The 18,419-nt window shown below is 35.8% G+C and overlaps 1 protein-coding gene across 17 annotated transcripts in view; it reads left to right on the forward strand.

Annotated features, from left to right (window-relative positions):
* TRPS1 (transcriptional repressor GATA binding 1) overlaps positions 1–18,419 on the forward strand; it is a 253,008-nt gene that overhangs the window by 226,868 nt on the left and 7,721 nt on the right. For all 17 annotated transcript variants that reach the window (XM_067711439.1, XM_067711441.1, XM_067711444.1 and 14 more), the window contains one exon: positions 16,423–16,545. In XM_067711439.1, coding sequence (XP_067567540.1) covers positions 16,423–16,545 — 123 coding nt within the window. The remainder of the gene's footprint in view (positions 1–16,422; positions 16,546–18,419) is intronic.

Genomic DNA, 18,419 nt, shown 5'->3' on the forward strand with positions numbered 1-18,419 from the left:
TTACATCTGATTTGTACTAAAGTGACACCACTGGCCCTGCCGTTCCATCTGGTCAGGACACTTCAATCCTGACTGACTAGCATCAGCCCTGTGTCCCCAGAGCTGAGGGGCCTTGACACCCCTAGTATCCCAGCTCCTCCCTAAGCACTCTCTGGGAACCACTGCCATCTAGCAATGAAGGGGCAGAACCTGTCCTCATGGAGGGTCCCCCCGAATTCTGCTCCTGCGCTACAGCCAGTGGGGTTCTGATTCTGATAGAGAACCAGTATAATGAATGTCGACTGTATACCTCTGAGCAACTTAGAAAGTAGAATTATGAGTTTAGATTCAGAGGACTTGTCATCCTTGTATAATAGAAAGTGCCTAGCAATTGTATTCACAAATAAGGGATGAATAATCTATCACGAACTAGTAACTAAGAGCATGTTTCTCAAGCTCCTCAGGGTGTTGCAGTGACTTGACGGCTTTGATTTCGTGGGAAGCAGTTTTCATTTCTTCTCCTAAAAGAGGAGAGGAGGCAGAGTTTATAGAGAAGCAGATTCCTAACGGAGAAAACCCCTCCTTTATTGATTAAATATCAGGCATTTAGATTGTGAGTTTTTCCTTTCCTGTCTGTGACTTCTGCAAGCCAAGAAGATTTCAACAGGCAATAAAAATTCAAAGAAATAAAAGGGTGGAACAGGCTGTGCGTTGGTTGTTAAGGAAAATCTAAATCAACTGAGAAGGAAGGTAAAGGAAACCAGTGTTTATGGCTGGGACCAAAATGAATTTTATTTGGAGTTCTAATAGAAAATTATACCATTATCACCAAGTTAAAAATTATATATTTCTCTAGTAACAGAAGCATGTCCAATCATTTAAACTACAAGCTGAAAAATATATTTTCAAAATAATGATTTTTGTGATAAAGTGATGAAGGCATTTTTTTTTATGAAACATAATGTTATGTTACGATAACCTGGTGTAGATTATTTTCTTAGACTATTAAAGCAAAACCTCTCTGCTAATAGTCAGGAATTACATTACAGTAGCATACTGCATAGTAAAATAAAGTAAAAGAGTGGATCAGCTTCCAGAAACCCCTCTATTGTAAGTGAATATTGCTTTCAGAATTTGTTTTGAAGTATGAATTTAAGAACTATACACAGAAGACAAAACTTTTAATAATTGTATTATACCTTAGACTTTCAATATTACATTCCCATCACAGATTTGTCTAAATATTTTTCTTAACTCAGAATGAACCATTTAGAATCACCCATGTAGAATATATATATGTGTGTATACACACACACAAAGGTAAGTGTGAATGCATATATCCTGGGTTAATTACTGTGATATGTATGGACATTAATTATGCATGCTCAGTTATCAACAGCAATAGCAGACTTAGTGTGATATAATAATCATTTTCAAATAATCCTATATCTACTCAAGTTGGAAAGATTCTGACAGCAGGAGCCTTGAACAACTGCCCTGAGCAAAATAGACACTGCTTTCTTCTAAAGCTGGAAAGGAGAAAGGTAACAATTATCCCTGAGACACTGGAAACAGAGTTGTCTGATTTTTTTTTTTTTTCTCTCTCAAATGCCTCCACCTCTTGTGAAAAGAACAGTGTGCTTGGGATGCAGTAGGCAATGGTGGACCTTTCAGAAGCAGTACTCGGATAAATAGATAATTAATGTATTAAAGGTGTAATTGAAATTAAGAATAGCTTTCATATGTGCTTTTAGTGCTGTGCAACAATTTATTATTTGTCTGAGGTGCTGTCTTGAATTTTAAGTCAAGATGCCATTTGGAGCCAAGGTAGAAAACAACACTTAAACATAACTACCTCTGAAGGTTAAACTTGATACAGAATTAAGTAGGGGTAGAAACGGAGATTATTAAACATTTGTTTTGCCCCTCCATATTTCTTCCATAAATCCGGTGTTCCTTTTTATCATTAAGAGAATTCTGAGTCAGATCAGTATTCCAGTTAAATCAAACTATTTAGTTGCTACATTAAATGTATCTGTCCAGAGGTATCTTTAGCACAGATTAAAATTCCCAATGTGCCTGCAAATTATTTGCCCTGTAAGAAATTTAGAAAAAAAATTTCCCTGAAAATGTCTAACTTAATCCTGATTTATGTTTAGTTTTAAAAAGCAAAAACCTGCAGAGAGCCTTCTTAACAACTTTAAACATATTACAATTTGCAATGAGTATATAATGGCATACACTCAGTGGTGGGAGTTTGAAGATCTGAACGTTCAAAGGAATTGTTTCTCTATTTTAATAATCATACCTCCTTATGTTAATGAATTCAATTTACTGTGATATTTTCAAATTCTTTCTACATTATTTCTTTAACTGGCCACAGGTGTTTGTTTGTATTGCTTTAGTGTTCTTCTCTAAGTTTCAAAATGACACGCTCACATAGGAACTCACATTATTTTTCCATTTTTGATCCCTCCCTTCCCCCACCATCACCAAAGAATACTCGTGCCTTAGTATAAATCAGTCTATTTTCATGCTTTTAAAAAAAAAAAAAAAAGTCAAGTTCGAGAAAGAATAGCACAGCTGTTCAAGATGTCATATCTTATAAAACAAATCTATTAGGAAGGTCAAATCCTGGAAAGGGTCAAGTTAATGATATAAGTGGAATAATTTGGTCATTTTCTGAAATTTGTAAACCTACAAACATAAAAGCCCTGCATTAGATTGACTAATTAGCTAAACCTCTGCTAATGGTGATTTTCTTCTTTAAAAGTTAGGACTTTTATGTTTAAGGCACACTTTTCTTTACCTTTTTTTTTTTCTTTTTGGTAAATGTGAATTGCTTTGAATTTTAGTCTGGTACCAATCAGTCCACTGTGTTTATTTTTGAATTATTGCCTTCATTTGGGATGAATTTAAAGGAAGATGGTTATTTCCATTTTTATTTTGCCAAAGAAATATACACATGAGCAACAAAAAATATATATATATATAAAATTCTAAGTATATATGTGTGTATGTATCTATTTGTATATATAATAACAATTAATAAAATAATAAAATCTTGGAAAATAGGTAGAAAAAGAGGGATGACCTAGGTCAGATCTAGCCACTTAACTTTTTGGAGCATGTAATATCTACAGATTCCTTTAATCATACATAAATTATTAATTCTTCATGAAATCTATCTCCTGGTTTCTTAAGTTTCATTGATTCATTAATTCTGCCATTATACTTTTTTTTGTTTTAATGTTGAGCCTCCTTTTAATTTATTTATTTTTATTTTTGGCTGTGTTGGGTCTTCGTTTCTGTGCAAGGGCTTTCTCTAGTTGTGGCAAGCGGGGGCCACTCTTCATCACGGTGCGCGGGCCTCTCACTGTCGTGGCCTCTCTTGTTGCAGAGCACAGGCTCCAGACGCGCAGGCTCAGTAGTTGTGGCTCACGGGCCTAGTTGCTCCGCGGCATGTGGGATCTTCCCAGACCAGGGCTCGAACCCGTGTCCCCTGCATTAGCAGGCAGATTCTCAACCACCGCGCCACCAGGGAAGCCTGCCATTACACTTTTTCATCAGAGATATTTTATCTTCTAGCCTGTTATAACCCTTTAACTTGGGAAAGAAGTATAACTTTCTGATTTTTAAAAGCAGGTATTTTAAAATACAAGACCATCAGTCCCTGAATTTTTTAAGTTATTAAACTGGAAGACCTTGAAACCACTTTTTTTTAAAAGGAAATATGTGCATGTATTCACACAGATACATATTTTCAGTATATGTTTGTATGCACGTGAATATATTGTATATATGTGTACATTTTATTTATATGTGTTTATATATGTGAATATATTCTATATGTATATGTATTATATATACATATATATATATATATATAAATAGAGGATGTCAAATTCCAAATGGTTGTTTACGGACATAAATTTATCCAAAATTATTTCTTGTCCAAAGATTTCTAAGTCTTGATCTATATAAATCTAAGTGAATCAGCTTAGTGTGATCCATGAATTAAATGTGCATTGTCATATTTTGTGATAACATATATCATCTGTGTGATCACACCATATGAAAAGAACACCACATTCATCTAGAATGAGTAATATGCATAAGGGAACTTGACCTACAGTGCATTTCTTTATGTTCTAGAAGATTCCAACAGCCACTGATTCCTTCCCCAAATTTCCACTTAGCTTTTAGGATGAGAAATATGTATCTTTGACAGACTCATGAAACTCGTGTAAGTGACTAAGTCACCACCAAACTGCTTTATGTAATGAATCCTTAAAAGTCTTTTGGAACACAGTGAAAACAGAAAGGAGAGAGAGAAGTCAAGAGAGGGAAGAGAGCTATTTCTATTTTTTAGATGCATAATTAATGTTATGAACTTTCTTTGAGACAGTCACCTATATGTGAGAGTTTTAGGATCACTATTCATACTTATTTTCATATTGTAAAATAAAATAAATATGAGGTCCTTTGTATGTGTTTTGCTCATATTCATAAATATGTAGCTACAGATATTGACCTTTTTATGCGTGTATATATACACATCCAAAGCTTATTCAGTTATTCAGTATCTTCTAAAATCTGATATCTGTTGATACTTAGTATCTTCTGAAATTGAGAGAGAAGGAATTTAATGCTCACTGAGTGTCTGATACATGTTAAGTATGACATCCGTTATTCTCTCATACATAATTATATTTGTTAATTGTGTATGTGAATTGAGAGAACTCTAACATAGTAATAAAAATAAATCACAGAGTACTGATATCTTATTTTCCGCCTAATAAAATCAATAGTTATTAGGCTGACATATAAGACACTCTCCTAGCCTAGGAACTCTTACTGCCTTTTAAAATTTTTTTCACAGTCTTTTGTACAAGTAATTATATTTATTCTCAACTCTCCAGGAAACTCATGGAACTTTTTTAATCTAACAACATCATTGGTATTTTAGTTTCACTTATAAAATATTATATTGCTTTAATGAAAATAAAAGTAACTAGTGACACTTCACCATGTGTTTGTACTGAAAGTGGATTCATATGTGTATGTGTGTATATATACACATATATGCGTGTATGTGCATATCTGTATGTATATGTACATGCATACACACACCAACATATGCCACTTCTACTTGTTCTGAAAATTGCTCAGAAGCTCAAGCAAACAAAGCTTATTCCTTTTCTCTCCTGTCATATAATACATCGTTTAAATATGGTGCAAAATTTATTAATTTTCTTTTATGTTTCACCAAACTGAAACTGTTTTCAATTTGAGTCCTATTTTCTGTGATAATGGCTGCCATTTATATTTCATGAATACAGCTCCATTTAAAGTGATAACACTTTGATCACAGCATGTATGTATATGTACACATACACACATATTTTAACAGACTGTTTATTAAAATTAGCAGCATCCTCTCTTCTGATAGAGGTCAATTCAATTAAACTGTCATTAATTAAATGCCTACTGTGTGCAATGCACTGATAATATAAAAGAGTAAAGGAAAAAAAAAAAAAAGGCCCTTCCTTCAAAAGTCCCCAGTCCCTTGGGAGTGACTTGCATATGTATCAATAAATAATTGGAATCCAGCGCTCTCTCTCCTGTACCTAAGTGCTGAGAAAGCAGAGCTGTTTGATGATTTAAGACAATTCAATATATGAATTGAATTCTAAGGCAGAATTGGCATTCTAACGTTCCAAAAGCTAAGCTTACACACTGACAACAGAGTACCTTTTATGAAGAAGAGTAGTTTTGATATATTTGGGGCTAAACTTGTAAGTGTGGATTAGCACAGGAAAACAACTAAACCATTTTGGGGATCTCTTTTGTTTTTTCCTTTTGTGTGTTTTAAATTTCAGCTTCTCACTGAATCTTTTTTTCAAATATTTTTAAGAGCTTAGTAATTGATGGCATTTTCTTTGCCATTATTATTCATGTCACTAGGGAGAAATGTTATTTTTTGTAGGCAGATCACTGTAAAAAAATAATAATTTGGGGTCATTTCTTGCTTTAATTTATTTGCATCTTCTGCAGAGATCGTGGACAGTTTAACAGTGTTCACGCAGGGAAAAAATAATGCCAACAGAAAAAGAATATAAACATGAGGGAGGGGAAAATAAAGTTTTAAAAACGTTCGTTGCATTGTTGTAATTTCAGAGCCCCTCTCATGACATAAAATCTCGCTCACCAAGAGGTTTGTGTCTCAGGAGGTACAGCCAGGCCTCAGTACTGGTTTCCTTATATTCTGCTCCATGTACAAGATGTCAAAGTATGAAATGATTTTAACTGTTCCTTTTGATAGGAATGACTGAGGGGTCATCTCCAGAGAGAGTAGTTCTTTCTTTGGTACGTGATACAGTGTGATTAACAAACTCCAGATAGCACAGAGAAGCAGGTCCGAGTAAGGTTTTTAAGTGCAGTTCCCTACCCAAGACGATGTATTGCCTGGCGCTGATATGGCAGTACTGGAGGGGGAATATCTGCATCTATATAAAAGCAAAGACAATCCTTGCTTTCTTCTTGAGCAGCTGCAGCCAGTCCCACTAATGGACGTGCAAAAGCAGAAACGAGCAGCACAAGGTATGTGTTCGTTTTTACAGATGGTACTGCAGACAAGTTGGTAATGGAAAAGGAAGTCGTGTACGTGAGCTATTTGACCATGGGGGTGGAGGGCAGGGAGCTACAGAAGGACAGCCCGATTACAGTACTTTCCTGTGTAATTGACCGTGTGAGTTATTGAAGCAGTTTTCCCATGAAAGATTTCAGTTATTACAAAATTACATCATTATTGTTAAGGAAATGCATAATTCCAAGTTGTCTTTTTAAAATAATGTCATTAAAACTTTAAAAATCAGCTTAGATTTCCCTGTCTGCCCAGACCCTCAATAATGAAATTATCTGCTAGATCTGGGTTTTACCTATAACAGTCACAGAATCCTTATTTAAAGACACATCTTTCATTTGAACAGTGACAGAATGTACTAGGTACTTATTATAACTCTTGGAAAGGTGTATTTAAGTACCTGATTTTATGGGTCCTGAGAAAATACAAAGTTGAATACAAAATTCATTTTCAAAGAATTATTTATAGAATCAAAAATTAAATGAAGTTTAGGTTTGTTTCCCTTAGGTCCCACCCCATGTATTTAAAAGTCACAGAGAATGAAATAGTACAAGAAGTATTCCCAATATAGTCTTATAAAGTATTTAGTTATTTAGTACAAATGGCATATTTGGTATCAGGGTCTCTTGTTGACACATTTGCAGATTTTTAACATGGTTCTTAACCGTTTCAAACTTCAGTATATTTAACTGTATTTCCATAAGTTCTGTTGTTGTTGTTAAGAGGAAATAAGCAGCAATTACCATCTTTCTACTGAGCAAACTATACGCTATGTTTTAATATCTGATCTCAACTCAACAGCCTGTAAAACATGTTTGTAGAGTTAATAATATTTTAGTCTTGCTGGTATGTAATGAAATGGAAACTATATCACACATGAAAAGTATAAGTCGACTCCATAGGTCACTGAAGAACATGTACTTTTATATCTAATAATGGGGGAAATGTTTAAGGGAAAAGAATTGTAAACATTTTTATATTATTCAAATCTCAGGAATTTGGTAAAATGACCTCATTTTTCAGAATTGGCAGCACTTTCTCTTGAATAATGAGGATACCACACATTGCAAAAGGTTTCTGCCAAGGAACATACAAATATATAAAGTAAATCTAGTAAATTGTTACCTGAACATGTGTGTTTACAGAACTTGTCAAAACTCTAGCACCATTTTTCCTTCCCCATCTCTAGTTATGGTGAATGCAAAAGAGATCCTGGTTCACGGCTGCCTTTTCATGCTAGCATTTTTAGGAACTAAGTCAATGCACTAATTTCTGCTTTTAAACAGAGGCTTTTTTCACATATATATTTTACTCTTATTTTTTGAGACAGCAGGATCAAAACTCATGCACTGCACCCATCCCCCTTCCCCACCACTGCCTCTCCATCAGGCAAGCGCTGTGCTCTTCCTCTGGCTTCGGCTGTATCTACCAACTTCAAAAGTGATCGTTGCCATATCTGATCAAGGATGAGTCATTTCTTTCTGGTACCTCAAAACTTGGATAATTTGATCAGCTGTTATGGGGTGGTTTGAAGAGATAAGGGTTCTTCAAAGCCAAACTATGGTGAAATATTTTTGGTAAAAATTCCCCGATCACTTCTTTAGTAATATGGCCTGAAACATGGTTAAGGACTGTAGCTCTGAAGTGAGGGAGACCTGGGTTTGTATCTTAGCCTGACTATTTAGCAATTGAAAAATGTTTGAAGACCTCAGTTTTCTCATCTGTAAAGTGGATAGAATAACAGTAATAATAATTCCTGTCTCTTAGGATTGTTTTGAAGATGTCAGATAATGAAACTAAGCCTTTAGTACATTATCCTACACAAAATAAATACTTGATAAATATTAGATGCATGATGGTGATTTTTTTTAATAAGTACAAAAAGTAGGGACAAAAAGTAGTCAAATAAGAGAATTCTACCAGATAATTGATTCAAAAGTGGTTTTTAGAAAAAGTCTTGTGCTTTTGCCTAGACTTAGAGACAAGGATGTATTTTTTGACACTAGGTAAGTCAAAGAACCATTCTCAGTCTTTTACCTCACCAGTAAAGTGAGAGAATAATAATGCCTGGTAATTCATTTTGAATCTAAACTGAGGTAATATATGTCAGGAGTTCTTAACCTTGGGATCCATGGGCACTCGGACCCATGTGAAATCTTTGGATACATTTTGTGAAGGACATTCTTTTGAACAGCCTGAAGTTTATTTGTAAAATACTTTACATATTTTTTTTTATTATCTGGGGAGAGTGTCATAAATTTTATCAAAAGAGTTTATGACTTCGAAGAATGTTAAGAACCATTGATATAGATGTAAATGCCTTGAGGGATGGGAACACTTAATGGACCAGCTATTATCTGTTAGCTGATACAAAAACAATTACTGATTATTATCTGTTATTTTCTGTTTCTTTCAAAATGACCATATCACCATCACTATCATAAAACCAGTCCTACTTAGGTAATACATAAAATACCTATATTTGTTTCTTAAATTAAATGCTTAGAAACTGAGCCTTTTGAACTTTAGGCTTTTTCTAGAAAAGTCCCTGTCACCAAGAGTTTTCTATAATGTGAAGAATTCCCATAATAAATGTTTGCTAAATTTACTGTTTAAATAAAATTTGCAATAAATTTATTAAAACAGAACCAATTCTTGTATTCTCATGCTGAGGTTTGCTTAAGAGGTGCTAAAGTTGTTTGTGCCTCCAAAAAGCCTTTTTTTTTTTCCTTTTCAGTGTCAGATTTTGGCACTAGCATAGAAGAAGGTCCCTGTAGAAACTCTCTCAGACCATTGTTGTTACTAAAGGAAAGGTGAAAATGGATCTGTGGTGGCAGAAATAGAAGCAGTGAGAGACATGAGCAGTTCTTTTGACAATAATGACTTTCACGTGAAATGAAAAAAGACAGTGTAGACATAAATCTTCAACCATATTTTCAGCTGTCCAAATACATATTGCTATAACGGCAGAACATTGTTATAGAAACAGCATGGGTTTAGAACTCCAAAGATCTGGATTTTTCTAGTCCTGGTCTGTTAACGTAATTTGTGTGTGACATCAGATGTTTACTCATTTACTAAATATGGGGTAAGTCGAAGTACGGAGATGGGGGTCCTTCAGACCTATGTAATGGGTTATATGTGTGATAAATTTCTAAAATCTGAAGATTTGAAGAATCCATATGAACAATTTAAAGCGTGAGATTTACCTTGGGAACTCTTATTTTCTGCAGTCCCACTCCACGAGTCACCAACTGCATCTCAGAAGAAATGGAGCTGATGTGTTTTAGCGTGTCCTGATTTACTGGGCAACTCCCATGTGGTGACGAGTCAGTGGGAAGGTCCTAGGCACATTCGTACCTGGGTACAATGTATGACTACTAGAGTATGAATTGCCTCATGTCCTGGAACAGAAGTTGTTCCATTGCTCCTAGCCAAGGATGTCAGTTTAGTTTACACTGGTCTCCATTAGCTTTGCTGGTGTGTTGAGGAAGTGAATGTAATAAGCCAGGTAAACAGGTTTTGTTTCCAAACTCTGAGATAGGTAATTACAAGACGGATGCTTGGCTGAACCTTGTAGAGTCTCTTCAGTTTTCTGGCAAGAAATCTGAGGGCATAGAGGGCTGTTTTCAAGCAGGCATAGTCTTGCTGTTTCAACCGATTCTTCACGATTTTATTTGAAACAAAAGGCAGCCAAGGTATTAATATCTATTGCTTTTTGTTGGCAGAGCTCTTTCCCTGCTCTTGCTAAAATATTGGCCAGCCCATGCTTCTGATAAAATCTGGCTATTAATTTAAAGGTGTTCATTGCAAGCCACCATCTGTTTTAAGTGGTTTTAGGTACTGCATTCCTTATATTCTGTAGGGTCTATTGGTGTGTAGTCAATAGTCAATTAATTCCTTAATGGGCGGAAGTGGGGGAGAGTGGCCTTCTATGTCTCTTAGTGGTGAATGATAGTGATAATGACTAAAATAATATTTATCATTTATTCAACAATTATTGAACGTCTGTTATATATGACAGTCATGAACACATTATTTAGTTTATATCAACTCTGTTGGTGGTTAATAGGGCAAAGTTATTGATAGGACATTATTACTGATGGGACAATAAGCAAGGATCTTGCTTCTGAAATGACTAGACTATTACCTATTTTTATTAAGGAACACAGAGAGTAAGCCCTCTGATTATTAGATAACTTTCAGCCTTTACATGAGATTTATTCGTGGGAGATGCTTTGGTTTCTTCAGGAATGTTTCCATATAATTTACATGAATTAAACTGTCAATGCTCACGAACGATCTCAGTTTGTATCACGTTAACTCAACACGTAGTTAGTTTTTAGCAGATGGTACTGGAAACTGAGAGATTACAGATCATGTCTGCCATATACATCACTGTAACCCCAGCTTCTAGCACAGTGTCAGGCACATGGTGGACGTTTAATAATTATTCCCAGAACTGAGCTGAATTAAATTTACCACTGAAATTTTATTACTGCAAAGTTGTACCAGAAGGTTCTATCATAGCCATCTGTGCATTTCCCTAGAATGAAGTTTTCAAAGGATTCTTGATATAATCGAATAAACATAGAAATTATTTAAAGAGTTAAAAATACTTGAGGTACCTCCAGACTAACAGCATGTATATCAAATTTCAGATTGATTTGATTTAAAATGGCTAAGATATAAAACCATAAAAAATGTGAGTAAATGCTCTGCCTATCAAGGCTTGTTATGTAATTACATGGTTTCAGTATGGTTCTTATTCATAGAAAACTATTATAAAGCATCATTTCTGCACAAATAACTCCACTAGTAGGGATTTTTAATATCTGGAAGATGACTATCCATGTCTCTAAATGTTAAGCCACTTGAATTAATAATTCAATCAAATTTACTTTTTATTAATCAAATGAATAAGTTCTGTGTTAATGATGAAATTTGAAAACCTTAAAATGTTTCTTTTTGGCTGATCTTCAAATAATAAAATAAAATAAGCAATAAAACAGATGAACCAGTTTGAAACTTCTTTTCCCATTCTTATTCATTTCTAAAGACACATCTGGGTTTACCAACGTATGTGTTAGGGCTCAACTCAGAGGGATCTGCAACTGACTGAGAATTTAAGCACCATAGAAGCAAAACTTCAATCAGAAGCTTTGAGAAAAATTTAATGATAGTGATGCCATACCGTGGTTAGCTGTGAACCTAAAGACTAAAGGTGTTTTCGGTTAGTCATTACACGTCTTGGTGTACTCTATAGCAGGAAAAGGAAAACACTACATTGGATTTTAAGTGTACTTGTGTTAAAAGATGGGTGTGTCATTTTCTGTTTCAAATCCTGGCATGGATGATTGTGCAAATTCATCACCTAAATTGCTGTTGTGAAAATCAATATGGTGGTTCTAAAAATTTGAAACGTGGAAAGGAGACAGGTGATCCAAAATTCTCAGTAAGTCCCTGGGCTGGCCTCGGAATTCCTTGCAATTAACTGTTCCTACCACTGCCCATCCTTTTTCACACAGGAAGTTACCAGCCAACAGAAATAACATGAAGGCCACACAAATGCAACCTAAAAGTTAGTGGGCAGACTATTTAAACTTGAAGTTAAAAGCAATCAGTTCCTTGTTGATTCCAGAATTTCCTCTGTAGAAATTTCCAGTTGAGATGACTTTCAGGTAGATTGGGGTTTTCGGCCAACCTTCCTTCACTCTTGCCCTCTGTTGAAACCACATAGAAGCAGAAGGTGCCCTGAGAGAAGGCCAGGGGCAGAGGATGCTATGACTGTGTGTAGCTTTGGATGTGTAAAGGACAGCTTTCCTTCAGCCTGAAAGGAGCACCTATCAAGTACGCCACCGGTGTTATCCACTAACTACTTATTCCTGTCATTTCCTCTCCCAGAAGTGTGCTTATCCATATCACTCAGTTCTCCTCTCTCCTGCACAAAGTCATGGAGGTACACATTATTATCATCTCTTAAAAACAACCTGTAGGAAAAGGAGAAACAATGTATTATTTAAAACATACACACGCACATACAGAACCATCAGCAATGCATGACTCTAGTGATGCATATGCAGGAGAGTTGCAGCTTTGTTCTACCTGACCTTGTATCCTCAGGACATAGCAAGTATCTGGCTTCAGCTATTTCTCAGAAATAAGTGTGGGATGTAGGACTGGAAAATTAACTCTCTTGATTTTATTGTCTACAACCTCATTAGCCCTCTCTGACCAACTGAAGATAGATTTGTCAATCCAAATGGGAGACATTTCAAAGGAATATTTTTTAAAAACTTTTTTTTTCAAAAACAGGAGTGATGACTAGTGATAAAAATAATAGCAAGAGAGATTATTTTCAACTTCATTAATGTTTAGCTGCTCAAGACAGAGAGCACTGTCCTAGGTGCTTATTACTTAGACTATTTGATGACTGTTAAGAGACGTGATTTCTGTCTTTAACATAGTACAAAGGAGAATGACAAAATATTTTAAAACTCTGCTATACCTGATAAACTATGAATGAAATAAGACCTTTAGTGCCTTTCTTTCTCTTTAACAAGTTCATTGTTAAAAAGTGGGGCAGGGGAAACTTCTATTCTGCTTCCTTCGCCAGCAGACTGCTTCTCAGCACTTGATTGGGCTCAGGATGTTGGTGACTTCAGAATAAATGCCATACTCCATCCAGCCAGGTTCTCACTGTGGGTCAGGGCTCTCATCTGCGGTGTGATTTAGAGAGATGTGGCACGGTCTACAACTCTGTGCTCACACAACTAAGGATATTGCCCACTTCTCCCACCTTCTCTGTTGCTTCCAGTAATTCCAAGTGCATCAAACATAAGGTTCTACAGTGCTCACCAAAGTGATACATTTGTTTAGATGGGAGGTAACTTACTATGTGAAATATTTCTCACCTACCTCCCACTCTCCTCCCGCACACAAGCAGGCCCCTGTTGAATTCTAGGTGTGAACACCTAGACATTTCACTCTGACTCAACTTTCCATTCTCATATTTGATAAGGTTGGCACAAATAAAATACATGTGATTATACCCAACTATATGCTTTAAGCATATCTAAAATGTGCAATAAGTAGATTAAGGAGATATAAACGAAACCACAAAATATTTTTCTCTTACAAAAGAAATACAATTGAATCCCCTTGATGGATAGCTAACTTGAGCACCTACTACATACCTGGCATTGTTTTATTACATCCATTTGTCCATATTAATACTCACAGCAGCTCACACTTTAAAGATGAGGAAATTTAAGCATTGCCAGGTTAAGTAACTTGCCCAAAATTGCACCCAGCAACTCAAGACAGAGACGTGTTTTGAGTACAAGTTGTCTGACTCCTAAATCTGATTATTAACCCCCCCCATGCCATACTGACTCCGAGTACGTGAATCCAAAGGACTCCTGATGTATTTAAAATAAGATATGGTTTACCTAAAATATACCAGCCTTTATTGGAGCCTAAGTGCTGCTTAAAGCAAGATACGCCTGTGGAAACCAGTCCTGTAATTTCAGGATTTTCCCTCGAACTAATGAAGGGCATTTTCTTTGCAAGAGAATTAAGCACAAAGTTGTGCAAGGATTGAAGCGTTCTCTGAAACCAGGATTACACCCACTTTGGCATGCTGTGTCAAGCAGCCAGGGCATAAGGAAAAAAAAGCAGGCTGCAATGAATGGTTATACATTCAGATTTGAGCCTCAGACATATATGTGGGTCAGTTTCCAAATGGACATTTACATTGCCTTTACATGGATCAAACTGGTGTTTATTTGCAAAACGTGTTATTTCGATCTTGGAAAAAAAGACAGCATGGCCCCAGGGAATTTTCACAATTATAACCTAACTAGGCTCCCCAACTTACCTCGGATAAAGGGGGCCCCCAGAGTGTTTGATAAACACAACCTCTAATAGATCGTTGATTTGGGGGAAACGGCAGTCTGTACTTTTGCAGTAGGTCCCAGTTTGGACTTTGAGGGCTAACACCCAACTTTTGTGCTGCTCTTATTGAGACTGAGAAATTTATGATACATTCCTGGCCCTGATTTGGGGTGGGGGGAGTAAAGAAAAAGGGGAGCCGGAGATTATCTTTGTGAAAAACTCTAGCTTATATTACATCACTTAAAGTAGCCCAACCTGCTACACTAATGAAATTGTGTTCTTGGTTGAAAAGGACAATTGTTAGCCTGACTTTGTGTTCACTAAAAACATTCCCCCAATCTTGTTAAATTATTGCTCTCATTTCAGACTTTTATGGCTATGCAGCTTACCAGTCCTCATTTCTTTACGTTTCATTCATTTTCTTTGTATCGATGATTAATGGAGGATGTTGAATGTTAGAGTGAGCAGGCATCAGCAATTGCAAGATCATAATTAGTTTAGCTGACGAGGGCCTCTGATAGCACTTGCATCTGGATGGAAAAATTACCCTATAGGGAACTGGCTGCTCACCAGGTCTTTTTAGTGATACATTGTGAAACACCCGATGAATCAAATGCCCTTTCAATGCCAAGAAAGTGTTCCAGTCTTGAAGCCAAAATTATGTCTGCAGAAAGCTTTCCATTTGAAATGTATCAGAGTACAATTATAACCATTGTATTTTCTTGGCAGGGATACCACTCGTCTACAGTATGGACTCAAGTTAAATAAATTGCCTAAATTTTATGAATCCCTGAAATTTTGACTTATGGTGTTTGTAATTTTAAATTTACAACAAAATTGGGCTCCAGCAAGACTTTTTCCACTCCTTATCTAACATGCATATTTTATCATTAAAGGCTTTACTTCCTAGAGAAAGGAGAGCAGAGTTGCAATTCAGGCTCTTTTTTTTTTTTTTTTTTTTTCAGCAAGAGAGTTCCATTTCCTGCCTGTTAGTATTTGCGCCCACAAACACAGCCTGACTTTTGTTTCAATGAGAAGTTTAATGGAATCATTACTTGATAGCAAGAATGGAACAAGCAGTACTAATGATCTACTTTCAAATATTCTTGGATTATTTTTGAATCTGGTGGTTAGAGAATTCAGCCCACTAAAATCAATTTGTGTTCAGAAATGCTTGTGATTTCCAAGTCTGAGTCAAATAAAATAAATAAATAGCCATTGATGGGACTATGTTGTCTGGCTTAAGTAGGCCCCTCATAAGGATTCTCATTAGTAATACTGTACTTCTAGTTGGCAGAAGTTTCTACTATTCCTCTCAGCTTTGGGAGATAGAGGGTGTGTTCTCTTTCAGATTTTACAATTGCAAACCAAAAATTAGAACTGAGTGTCTTACAGTCTCTTAATACTTATGTTACGTGAATGACATCCAAAAAGACACACATCAGGTTTAATTGTAAGTGGTTTACATGCTGCATTTATTCCAAGCTTGACTATATTTTAAAGCTCAGGTAGCCTGTGCTCCTCCCTTTCCAGAGTATATTAAACATATTGGCAGGCTCTGTCTTTTGACTTTTGTTTTGACACTTTTAAAAGGTATATTTTAGGGTTCAGCATTTAGGAACCATCATGAAAGGCACAAAACCCAAAGTTCAAAAAGTTAAAGCTGTTTCTGTGAAAGGCCTTTGGTGTTGCACACACCTCATCCATCACTGTACGGTTAATTATAATGAAAATCAGTGGTGCCTATTAAACACAATTGAACCTGACCTCATTATGGGCAGTGTGGTTTTATACTGTCATTGTTGCTAGTCTAAAGACAAAACTCCTGGGTTGATTTGGTCTAACTCCACTGATCATGTGACTCACCTCTGACCTTGTGTCTTTTTTTTTTCCCATTTCAGAGGCGTAGAGGCTCGGGTGTTTTTTGTGCCAATTGCTTGACCACAAAGACCTCTCTCTGGCGAAAGAATGCAAATGGCGGATATGTATGCAATGCGTGTGGCCTCTACCAGAAGCTTCACTCGGTAAGAACTTGTTAGACTGTTTCAGGAAAAACTTTATAAAGCACCCTGGTCTGTGGCATGATAAGTTCCATTCCCTGGCTTGCAGTGCCTGCCCCTGCAGAGTTTAATGCAGTCGCTTTGAGTGCACATGTGATTTATGGTGGACCGGCCTTAGATGTTATGGGGAGATACATCTGAGATCATTAGTAATGCATTATGCTTCTTTTGATATAAAAGAGGAAAATGATTGATTTCTGGGAACGTCACATAACGGATAGTTGAACAAGTGGTTATCAGAATTCAGTGAAATTAATTTAGGTAGAAAGGAGAAACTTCAAAAATTCAGAAGTACATACAAATTTAAAAATAAAAAGGGGTTCTCTCCCATGTTCATTATAAAATCTAGGGCAGGGGGAAAATGCTTATTTTCCAGTTTACCATTGGAATTTGCAAGTGTCATTTGGGGGCTGGAAGTTGGACCCGTTCAGAAGAGTAGTTCTAAACTGGGACCCAGGATGCCAGCGCTCTACAGTGCTTCCAGTGGTATCTGAGGGCTTGCAGAGCACACAGCAGAGCAAGATGCAAAAGTGCTTTGTGTTTTAAGATCTCCGGCTGACTAATTTCTAGGGCTCTCTGAGGTACCTCAGTTATTGCTAACCAAATTTTAGGTGGAATCCTCTAATAAAATTTAAACTCACAAATCTCCCATCTTTATATGCATTTGACTTCTTGAGGATATTTTTTTAGTTTAGATAGTTTATCTGCTGACCAGAGCTGCCTTTAAAAATAGGAATGCCCCATGTAGTAAGCAGAAATCTATTTCCCTCTGCCGTTTTCATTTTGTTTGGCATTTTACCACAGCTCTAGCACCGGCCAATGAATAGATCACAGCTACGGAGAATATAATTTTAGACAAAATGTCCTCCTAAATGGACCATTGGAAGCACTCTTTTAAAAAATGCATGCTGCCAACAATGCTAATTGGTAGTAAACTGTAAAAACCTTAGTTATTAGCATGGAGCTAATAGAAGGATTCCCCACCCCCTGACACACACACACACACACACCACCATGACCTTACTTTTTCTTAAACTTCACCACTTAAGCACAACAATAAGCTTCCATTCAGTGGGTACTGACATTAATAATTTTAATTGAACTCAGGCCAGTCAAAGGCCAAAAATTAATTAAACTGCTGCTCTTCCAGGTTATGGTAATTTAACAACTGCAATATAAACTAAACTTTTTTTTACAGTTTCTTTAATATTCATCTCTCCAGAGATGAGATGTTTTCAATTCTGAGGTTTTTTAAAATCACAGATTTAAACACATAAAGGTTATACTCACATTTCATGTCAAAGACTGCCACAAAAATTATGAAAGTTTAAAAAAGGTATTAATGCATATTTCAGATTTCTTTAGAAGACAGAGATTAACTACTGCATATTTTTATAATATGAATATGAACTCTTTATAAACCTGAAATTCTGAACAAAGTAAATGAACAGGGAATAGCCAAGGGGATGTGGCATTTTCATTCTGAAATGAATAATCTGATTGTCAGTAACAAGTGTGTTATCCTTTTTCCTTCAAAATATCTTTGTGACAATAAAAACATCGCAAAACGTTTTGTATTTTGTTTAACATATAAAGTACGCTCTTGCATTGAGGTGCCTCCTTTCTAGGTATAATTCATGAGTTACGTATTGTTTATATTCATATTTTATGTAGAGATTACTTCCTGATTTCAGTAATCTTTTAGAAAAATCAGATTTTAGCCCATTTAAAGATTCTCCTAAATTTTTCATCTGTAAATATGCATTGATTTATTAAACATATTCTCTTGATTTTATAAATCAAAATTAGAGCTCTTACTGCAAGTAGAGTTTTTATTA

Source organism: Pseudorca crassidens, chromosome 17 (assembly GCF_039906515.1).
Source record: "Pseudorca crassidens isolate mPseCra1 chromosome 17, mPseCra1.hap1, whole genome shotgun sequence".
Classification (NCBI taxonomy): domain Eukaryota; kingdom Metazoa; phylum Chordata; class Mammalia; order Artiodactyla; family Delphinidae; genus Pseudorca; species Pseudorca crassidens.